Source organism: Sinocyclocheilus anshuiensis, unplaced genomic scaffold (assembly GCF_001515605.1).
Source record: "Sinocyclocheilus anshuiensis isolate Anshui unplaced genomic scaffold, SAMN03320099.WGS_v1.1 scaffold522, whole genome shotgun sequence".
NCBI lineage: Eukaryota > Metazoa > Chordata > Actinopteri > Cypriniformes > Cyprinidae > Sinocyclocheilus > Sinocyclocheilus anshuiensis.
In genome coordinates, this window is record NW_015544185.1 from 807,982 (window position 1) to 819,320 (window position 11,339).

An 11,339-nucleotide genomic window follows, 5' to 3' on the forward strand; every position below is an offset into this window, starting at 1 on the left:
TATATATATACATACTAAAAACAAAATTAAAAACATAATATATATAGTATAAGAAAATATACAAAAAATATATAAAAATAAAACCTGAATCAAAATATTATTAAAGACTATAATAGTAATCTCAATAATAATAAAAAATAACCTGACTAAGGTCTATACATATTTTGATATTCAAGTGATTATTGTCATGTTTATTGTTTATGATCTGACTGGCAATAAAAAAGGCCCGTTCACATCAAGAACGATAACTATAACAATAACTATATTAGCACCCAAACAATATCATTCTGTTTATTAGAAGCACATGTGCAGTTTGGTCACATGCTGCTTTAAATGCTTACGCTTTTTAAACTCTGGATTCTGATTGGCTGTCAATGTTTTTATTGTTCATCAACTGGAAAAAAAATGTTCCGAGAGAGATTCCAAAAATATCTATCAATCAAAATTAAAGAATTAGTAACAAAAATGGTTCATGTGTCACTCGTTGGTGTTTTCAGGAGGACTTGGTGCACACAATCGGTGAGAGCATCGCTCTAGGAGCTGCTGGTGTCGTGCTGTGGGGAGATGGAAACTACTCCCAAACGAAGGTTGGAGTGCTGTAGATTATTACACAAATGCACTCATACACTTCTGATAATTGTATATTAGTGGTTGGTAGAGAGCTGGAGTGCATTATGCATTGACAAGCAGTTCTCAGATCTAAAAAAAATGACTCATAGGGAAGCATCTATTGTAGGTACCGTCACACTAGAATCGTTCCACCAACTCATTCTCATGTGAACACATAAAAGTGGGTGCACAAGCACGTATCCTTTTACTGTACTTGAAAAAAATATGTTTAACTGAAATAATTGTTTAAGTTGGACTACTAAAATTATTAAAACTGAAATAAGTTAAAAGAAACTAAAGCAAAATAGAAATATTAGAAAAACAAAAACTAGAACTAAAAATAAAAGCTAATTCACAATATGAATAAATACTATAAAAGTATATAAATATTACTCAAATAACACTCCAAAAATTCTAACTTCAGTTAAACAGAAAAGCGGCATGGTTTGCAGTGTTACAAGAAACATTTATTATTATCAGTAGAATTTATAATTGATTATTTTTACAAAACAGAAGCAATGTAGAAGACAGACTTTTGCTAATTCATTTGTATCTGATAAATATTTAAATATTCAAATTGTTTCAGAAATGTATGATTACTAGACATTGGAATTAATAATTATAAAAATTATAATTATTTAATCATTTTTAAATTCATGTCAAGTGCTAATTTGCAGCATCCATATACACTCATATATTTTTCAAAACATTAAATGCTTTTGGGAAATTGACTTCCTATAATGTAACATGCTATACTCCAACTAAAGCTATTTTAAATAAGCATTTTGTTTGCTTGTTGTTTTATAATTATTAAGCTTGACCAAATAATAATTGAATGTAAATTGTATTAAAAATGAATAAATTAAATGATAAATTACATGAATAAATAATTCAATTACATATACCGTATTGACCCGAATATAAGACGATGTTTTTTTCTTGGAAATAGGTTGGTACATTTTACCCGTTTTTACCATACTTTCAAACCAAAAATTAAAATAGGAAAAATATGCAATATTAAAAGAATGTAAGACAAAATGTGTTTTACTGAGAAAAAACAAGATTTGGTTTTTAAAAAGCCTTTTTCCAAAAGGTACATCTGGAAAAAGGGGGGTAGTCTTATAATCAGGGTCGTCTTATATTCGGGCCAATACGGTAATTAGAATTTAAATATAAATAAATTATTATTTGTATTAAACTAGTGAAATAATTAAAAATAATGAAAAACTGAACAGTTGCCATATACTACTGTACCTAAGATACATGCTTTCTTCTCTTATACATTTATATAATTTTAACTTCCACATATAAATTGTACACATACTTAAAGGAACGCTCCACTATTTTTGAACATAGGCTCATTTTCCAACTCCCCTAGAGTTAAACAGTTGAGTTTTACCGTTTTCTAATCCATTCAGCCGATCTCTGGGTCTGGCGGTAGCACTTTTAGCTGTAGCGTAGCATAGATCATTGAATCTGATTAGACCGTTAGCATCTCGCTCAAAAATGACCAAAGAGTTTCGATATTTTTCCTATTTAAAACTTGACTCTTCTGTAGTTACATCGTGTACTAAGACCGACGGAAAATGAAAAGTTGCGATTTTCTAGGCCGATATGGCTAGGAACTATACTCTCATTCCGGCGTAATAATCAAGGAACTTTGCTGCCGTACCATGGATGCAGCAGGCGCAATGATATTACACAGCGCCTGAAAATAGGCTAACTTCTGTCAACATAACCAACATGATCGCCTTCTTGCACAGGGAGCATGCTGGGGACTATTTTCAGGCACTGCGTAATATCATTGCGCCTGCTGCACTAAAAGTGCTACTGCCAGACCCAGAGATCGGCTGAATGGATTCGAAAATGGTAAAACTCAACTGTTTACCTCTAGGGGAGTTGGAAAATGAGCCTATTTTCAAAAATAGTGGAGTGTTCCTTTAAACACAACAAATGCCCATGACCTCTCCTCTCCTCTGTGCAGAAGGCCTGTGTAGCGGTTCGGGACTACCTGGACAACACGCTTGGCCGCTACATTGTGAACGTGACGGAGGCGGCGTTTCTGTGCAGCCAGACTGTGTGCTCATCCAGGGGCCGGTGTATCAGGAGAGACCCGAGCGGCACGGCCTACCTGCATCTGGACCCAGCCGAATGGTCCATCATTCCCAGAACTAAGCTACCCGGGCCTGTTACCAGGGGTCCGTCTTATGTAGCTCACAAGAGGTTCAGGACGGTTGAAGGAGAAACAAGTGGATTCGCAGCCAGCTTTAGGTGCCAGTGTTTCCCAGGCTGGGAAGGAGAACAGTGCCAGAAACCAGTACCTGTAGAGCCTTCTACATGACAGAAATGACTAGAAGACTGTAGCGGTTAAAACTCAGGGCGGGTCACCTGAAGCTTGTTGGGTTAACAAATACAAGGAACAACACATTACCATTGTGGGCTTGACATTACAGGGTGACTGTGCCTTTAACAAATGTACTTGAAATCATTTTAGATAAAGTGTGTGCTAAATTATATGCTTGCTAGCTAAACTTAACAAAATATGATGAGTTTGTAAAAAACTAAATGCAGTTGAATTTTGAGTGTTTGTTAAGCACACGCAAAACCCTGAAAATGCAAATTAATGTTGCATCAAAAATCAAATAAATAATTGAAATCTCATGGAATATATGGAATAAACTATTTTGACAAATCATCTTGCATTAATAGGTCTACATGTTTTTTTTTCTTGTTTTCCATTATGATTGCATTTTTATATAATTTTCTGCCTAAAAAGGTCTGTTATACAAACAGTTATGCATGCATGGTTAAGAATTATTTAATTTACTGTAAAATACTCGAACAGAAAAGCCTGTGAGGCAGAAACGATAGTGTGAAAATCAGGTTATATTTTTTGGTTTAGTCGATGGTTATATGCAAAAGAAGTTCCACATCAGAGCCGCTTTGTTGCCTTCCACACTCTGCAAGCATCTTTCAGATCAGCTGTATCTGACACTATCTTTGTAGTGTAAAAGTGACTATAGATGAATAAATGCACGCAAGACAAAATCACAATTTAGTATGCAAATAAATGCAAAAAGATAACAATTTAGCATCCAAATATCATAACATCATTGATGTCGGTTAGATTTTGAATGTATAACGTTCTAACCATGTAAATCAAAGGTCAAAATGAAGTTAAAGTAAATCAAGTTGATAAAATCAAAATGAAGTTTTGTGGCTTTTTTCCCCGTGTCTGTTAGATTTGAGCTCATGTAAATGCTGGTACTCCTAAAGTTAACAAAATCAACGTTTAGCATTTAAAATACACAGGCTTTCTATTCTGGGAAAACAAACAATACATACTCATCTTGCACTCAGGAATATGCAAATTTTGTCCAATATTGTGCTCTCTAGATTTAGCATGCCCCGCCCCCTAATACCACATGAGGCTGGTTGAACAAACTGCTTAGACTAGTCTTAAATGTTAGTCATCTAATTTCTTTTCTTCAAGACTGGTCATAACTTTTTAAAGTCAGTTACAAAAAGGTAGATTGGTTTAATGTGAATCAAAAAAGTAAGAATGGTTACCGTTAACTGCTAGTTGGTCAAATTAGTTTGTAAGACATAGTCTTGACATAGTGTCTATGTTTATGCAACTGGCCCCTGATATGACTAGTAAATCATAGTGCAGGGTTTAAAAAAAAGAAACGAGGCCTTCGATATATGCTGCCTAAACTTGTTGTTCCAGTAAGAAATACATCTGCTAAGGGAAGAAAAATAAATGAACTGCAGAAAACTCTGAGGAATAATACAAAATTTGAGGAAAGTCAACACAGTGCAGCCTTGTATGAAGGTAACCTGATGGTTTCATTGGACATTTGCTGTTCACCATGTCATTGAAATCACTCTGTAGGGCAGGGCTGTCCAAACCCGGTCCTGGAGGGCCGGTGTCCTGCAGAGTTTAGCTCCAACTTGCTTCAACACACCTGACTGGAAGTTTCTATGCCTACTAGTAAGAGCTTGATTAGCTGGTTCAGGTGTGTTTAATTAGGGTTGGAGCTAAACTCTGCAGGACACCGGCCCTCCAGGACCGAGTTTGGACAGCCCTGCTGTAGGGCCACTAGATGACAGTAGAAGCACACTGTCAAGTGTACTAAGATGACTAAGGCAATATCCAGTTCAAAACCCTTCGTGTAATATGTAGAGACAGCAAACGTGAAAGACTTGTTTAATACTAATTGCTTGGGCTGGAAACACTCGGGTAACTCAGTGAAACTAGCATGAATCATGATTGCTTTGATCAGATGTGGATGTGTTTGTGTGGCATGTTGCTATGCTGTTGCTAGAGTGTTCTAGCTGTTTTATGGCCTAATTGTCTATGTTGATCTTTAGAAATGGCTTTATTTTGTGTAATATTTCGATTTGTTCAAAACTGTCGGTTTCATGTATTAAAGCGTGCTCTAAGAATATTCATATTGCTCATACTGTTAAAAATTCCACTGAAATAATGAAAATCCATTCCAATATTTTAGACGTCATTAAGCAGAATATATAGGTATATTTCTCTTACAAAAAAGTATTGGATACCATGATAAAGTGATTGTATTAGATGGTAAAACATGGTACCCCAAGGTACTACCATAGTACATGTCCAAAATAATGGTACTACCATAGTATTTTACTTTTTTTTACAAGTGTTGTGAACAGACTTGGATTTAGAGAGTGAAAAGAAAAGAAAATCTTTGCAATCATAGATGTAATCTGTTCATTGTTATTGCATTATTTTGTGAAAATGGAAATAATTTGATGTTTTTTGGGTTTGACCTTTGTAGGGGTCAGAGAGACCTAGCACACTATCAAGGGGGTATTTTCCAGTTGAAATAGGCTACAGAAGATGAATCCAATCAGCAATTTGAACAAAATAATTGAATTATTTAGAATTTGGGGTCCAAATCTCAGGAAATTGGATGTAACAAGGATATAACTACATGTAAAAGTTGATTCAGTAATGGGGGAAAAAATCCACAAATTGATCAACCAATAATATACATCTTCTCAAAAAAGATTTTTATTGCATTTTTGATGTTTCATATTTGGTACATAGAGATGTCCAAAACTGTGCACTATATAAAAAAAATATTTTTCTAAGTTGTAAAACAAAGATTATTGGAGTGCATTTTACAAGAAAACACTATTTCACTCTTTCTGCTTCAAAATAGAAAAATTTCACATTTAATTCAATGTGTTATTTGCAATTTAATTGTAAAAATTTTAAAATTTACTAGCAGTTTCTGAGTGAAAATTGTTTAAAAGTAAACCCTACACCAATTTCAGTGTGCATTTAATAATTATGAAATACTTAATTTGTAATCTATACGACTAGTTGACTAATTGTTTGGAAATCCTAAACAAAACAGGCTGCATTAAGCTAATGGACGTTTATAATCAACTAATCATCCATTGCAACCCATCCATAGAAAATGTTCATTTTTATGTAGTCAGACTCAAGTGAGACTGTTATTTAGTTGAACTACTGAATCCAAATGTCCTTTTCGTGGTTGATTGCCAGTAAAAATCACATTAGACAAAACCTACAAAAATGGCCGGATCACTGATTAAGAGAAGAGAAACTTTACATTTGGGTCATTCTGGTCTGTGGCGGCGGTGAGAGAATTACCCGCGCTCATGAGATAAGGTAAACAAAGGCTGTTAAATTTAGGCTCACTTCCATTCCCCCAGAACTGATTGCATTGACCCAAAGTCACACATTTAGACAGATAAGCAGCCGCAGAGGATGATAATAGACGTCCCTTTGCAACTTTTGTGTTTTATCGGTCTCCAACATGGAACAGCGGTCCCTTAAAGGGGTCATATGATGCGATTTTCAATTTTTCCTTTCTCTTTGGAGTGTTACAAGCTCTTGGTGCATAAATAAGATCTGTAAAGTTGCAAAGACTGAAGTCTCAAATCCAAAGAGATATTCTTTATAAAAGTTAAGAGTCAACCAATTTCAGTCACACGCTTGAGGTATTCGGCCAATCACAACGCTCTGGATAGCTGGCCAATCAGAGCACACCTCGCTTTTCAGACCGATGAGCTTTGTAAAAATTGACGCGTTTCAGAAAGGCAGGGCATAGAGGAGAAATAATAATGTACAGTATGTGGAAAATAATGTGTTTTTTGAACCTTAAACCGCATAAACACATTTCATTACACAAAATACACAAAATAATGTTATTTTTAGCAACATCATATGACCCCTTTAAGACAGCTCGCCACAGTCTGAAAGACAGCGAGTGTGTCCAACATCTGAAAAATGCTGCGTTTACAAAGTTAGTAACATTATGTCTGCCAAGATCTCTTCATCTGGTCGGTTTTTATCAGTCATATAATTACAAAATGTATCAAAATATCAAGTAGCAAAAAAGTAGCACCTTCATTATTAGACCACCAACAATAATTTATAAAAGCTGAGCAGCAAATCAGCATATTAGAATGATTTCTGAAGGATCATGTGACACTGAAGACTGGAGTAATGATGGAGTCACAGAAATAAATAACATTTCAAAATATATTCAAATTTAAAGTGGAAAATTATAAATGTTCACAATATTACTGTTTTTAATTATATTTTTAATAAAATAAATGCACGCTTGTTGAGCAGAGACTTCTTTAAAAAACATTAAAGTGTTTTAAAAAAATTTAAAAAATCTGCAATCCTGTGCATGCAGTTTAGTGTTTGGTGGAAAGATTAAAAATGGTGTCTGATGGACCTTTTTGAAAACAATGATTATTTTTACAGTTCAACAGCATTACCAAACTGTAGGTTTCAGATACCCATCTAACCGTTTCCAGACACCCTACTCTGTTTTTCTGCTTCTGTTCCTCTCATCTATTTTCTTTGGTGTCGTGACCTGAGTCCCGTCCTCGGTCATGCTTTCCATTCCCCTGCTGTTTGGTGGTCTGGCGAGTGTTGGCGCATCTCTCTCTCTCACCCTTTTTAATAAGCGCTTCGTCACGCTTGGCCTTTGTCCTTCAGAAACAGTGGGCACACGGATCACATGTGAGAGGACTTTGTATTTGAGCAAGACTCTGTCTTCAGGGAGTCTTACTTGCTTTGTGAGGTTTGGAGTAGTAGACCTTTTGGAGATAGTTTAAAGAGAAAATAGTCTTGGGATAATGTGTTTGCATGACATTTAATGTTTGTACTTCTCCTCAGTGGTCCATTATGTTAAGATATTCAATAAACAGGTTTGATGCTGTTGATTCCAGTGTATCTTGTAACCGAATAGTGAATAATGATTTGAATTTCAGCGAGTAAGTTGTAGTATGGCTTCAGAAGACTTGGTATATACACTTAAATTTAGGCCTAAATGAAAGATTTGTGTATTTGAATTGCATATACAATTCAAATTACACCGTTTTAAACAAACTAATAAAACATAAAGTAATGCATATTTGTCAGTCATACATAAGTGAAACGGGTATAAGAAACTGCACTCAAAAAAAAAAAAAAATCATGGCATAGTTTATTATTATTTGCAGCCAGGGCCGGAGTGGGACTCATTTTCAGCCCTGGAGTTTCATGCCTTAGACTGGCCCACTTATTTTTTTGTTTTTCTTATTTTTACTGGCCTTTTCAGTGCCGCCTTCGTGCTTTCTATTATCCATTTTTCATCTATTATTTTTTTGCTCGCATATCTCCAACAACTGAGGTTTTTTTTGGTTTATTTGTTTTTTTGAGCAAGGTGCCGCTGTCAGGGGAGTCAAAAGATAATCATAAGGGGTTGCCAATTAAGTTCAGAAATGGAAAATAAGGGACAATTGTGATTCTTTATCTTTTATTCTTTAAGAAAATAGTGTTTATTCTTGTATTCTTGTAGAAAATAAGTGTTTGTTCTTTAAGAAAATAAGGGACAGAATACGAGACGCTCCTAATATTTGTACTGTACCATAATGTATGTCTGCCTGCAGTCAAATAGTTCTCAGAAATAATCACAATTGTTTTGCTTAACCTATTCATGTACAATTATTCAAAAATAATTTTAATGTCATACAAAAAATGGCATCGGCCTGAGTAAATTGTACCAATATAGAATTGTGACTTCACAAGTGTAGAAAGTTAGGAGGTGAAAATACTGTGAAATTACAAATGGCATGAAATTTGAAAGTGTAACAACTGAAGGTCTATGAAACATCAGTCAATAAAGCATTTTAAACAATGGCTTTTAAAGTTTTGAACTAAAAAATCATTGCAACCATATGTGACCCTGGAGCACAAAACCAGTCTTAAGTCGCTGGGGTATATTTGTAGCAATAGCCAAAAATACATTGTATGGGTCAAAATTATAGATTTTTCTTTTATGCTAAAAATCATTAGGATATTAAGTAAAGAGCATGTTCCATGAAGATATTTTGTAAATTTCCTACTGTAAATATATCAAAACTTAATTTGATTAGTAATATGCATTTCTAAGGACTTAATTTGGACAACTTTAAAGGTGATTTTCTCAATACTTTGATTTTTTTTTGCACCCTCAAATTCCAGATTTTCAAATAGTTGTATCTCGGCCAAATATTGTCCTAAAACTGTGTAATCCATATGAATGGAAATTTTAGATGCAATTTAAATACATAAATCTTAAATTTAGGCCTAAGTATTTTTGAATGATATAGCATACTAGTCATGTGGATTTATGCTGCTTATTTTTAATTTTTGGAGCATTTACATACATGTCACTGTACATTTCAAAAGCAAATTTACATAGGTCAGAATGACATTTTTGCTGTAAATGTTGACTGCACAGTTTTGTTTAGATATATTTTGTGGTCTGTTGAAGAAGATTAGCTATAAATATTGCCAGAAGTTACTATTTATTTTCCAAAAATTGGCAGTGGATGTTGGAGTGGGAAAAAAATGACATGATGAAATTCATAAGCACCATTTGCAGAACTTACGTGCATCATCTGAGCTTTGTTTAGTTGTTAAAACTTTCCTTTCTTTGTCAGTAAGTGGGGGGAAAAAAAAGAAAATATATGAACGTACTCAACAAATTTGTATTTTTTTTCCCCCAAACCAAAGTTAAACATGCATCCCGTCATTATGAATTGCATATTTGTTCCACAGGAGAATAAGTTTGGAGTGACAGATTTGAGCTTTTTATGCAAACACTTTTTATTTGTATTTTTTAGATACAATAATCATGCAACAATTTTCAGAGATGTTTATATTTCTTTGGAAGTTGCATTTGAAATTGAATTGGGTTTGAATTGATGTGACAGTTTTGTATGCAGTCACTCGAAACTATGGTTCCTTAGAAAAATCTTCCCAGTTTTTACCTGTACCATCAAATGCACACATTTAGAAGGACCTTGAAGGTCCAAAAGAATGCAAAGCCTTTGTCAGATTTGATATCATCAAACTTTGGCATACATGCCAGCCAATAAAAGATGAAAAACAGGTATTGCAGTCAAATATACAATTTGCGCATTACAGCCATTTATACATTACTATGCGGACACATGCCGGCATAATAACCAATTTGCCCCCTCAGCCAAATTTATTAGTATTTCATTTGAAAAACTTCTTCTGTTTTTATAATGAATTGAAATAAGATTTCTGCTGTGCATTCCCATAATCTAGATTTTTTAGTTTGTTTTATCTTTCAGCATTTACTCACTACCCGTTTTGAATAAACATTTCTCTTTCTCTACGCTAATCTGGCTAATAAATTGGATAGCACAGGAGCAATGTGTTTGCTATCGGTGCCGTGTCACTTCACTGCCCATCGGGCCGTCTCGCCACAGAATTGGAGTGACACCGTGGTCACTTATTTGAAAGTGTGTGTTGATTGCTCTCGCAAAAATGGCAACCACACTTTTTTGTGTGAAGGATTAGAATTTATCTGCAAGGAGGAGAGAGACTCCCTAATCAACCTTCAGAGAGTTTTTGTCGTCACAGACATTGGTTATTTGGTGTGTGTAACTTGGTATTTAACCCACACCACCTCTGTATTTACAGATTTTGGGGATGGTATATCAGTTTTCATCTTAGTCATTCATATATTTGATTTCTATGCTTATTTATGTACTGCTCGAGTAATATTAGCATGCAGTTTGGGGTCAGTTTTATTGCTGGTTGACAATAGTTATGTTTGGAATGGGATTTGCATATTGATTACAGCATAATTGTAACGGGGCAGACAAGACGTGAGACGTGCGGATCCATGTGCAAGCTTTATCGATAAGCGCTAAACAATACTCGGCAGCTAGAAAGGAGTGAGATTGAGTGTTAAATAGTGAGTGAGTGATGTGAAACAGCTGTGTGCAATCAGTGCTGTGTGCAATCAGTGTAATGAATGATGGGAAATGTAGTCCGGAGTGATATGCAATAGTGTGTAGTGCGAGAGTCAATGAAAATGGAAAGGGTGACCTCTGATGGCTAGCAGACGGAAGTTCATGGACCGGATACGTAACAATAATGTTCATTATGTACTGCATACTACTACTTACTATATATTTTCAAACAGTTGTATGCTACATTTGTCACATGACCATACTGCAATGCATATTTAATTCAGCGTCCAACAAACATGGCAAGTAAATGCATAACAATTGTTAAAAACAATAATTAAAAGAAATATAAAATAAAATAAAAAAATATATATATATGTATGTTTGAATATGTTTATGTATATGTTTGAAAAGATTATCATTGCATACTGCATATTTTTAAAAAAATATTTTTT

General features: G+C 34.5%; 1 protein-coding gene across 1 annotated transcript in view; it reads left to right on the forward strand.

Moving 5' to 3' along the window:
• The window catches only part of LOC107696458 (hyaluronidase-1-like), a 5,658-nt gene extending 2,356 nt beyond the window's left edge, over nucleotides 1-3,302 (forward strand). The window contains exons 3-4 of the mRNA XM_016496796.1: nucleotides 498-587; nucleotides 2,594-3,302. Coding sequence (XP_016352282.1) covers nucleotides 498-587; nucleotides 2,594-2,950 — 447 coding nt within the window. The 3' untranslated portion in view covers nucleotides 2,951-3,302. The remainder of the gene's footprint in view (nucleotides 1-497; nucleotides 588-2,593) is intronic.
• The last annotated feature ends 8,037 nt before the right edge of the window (nucleotides 3,303-11,339 follow it).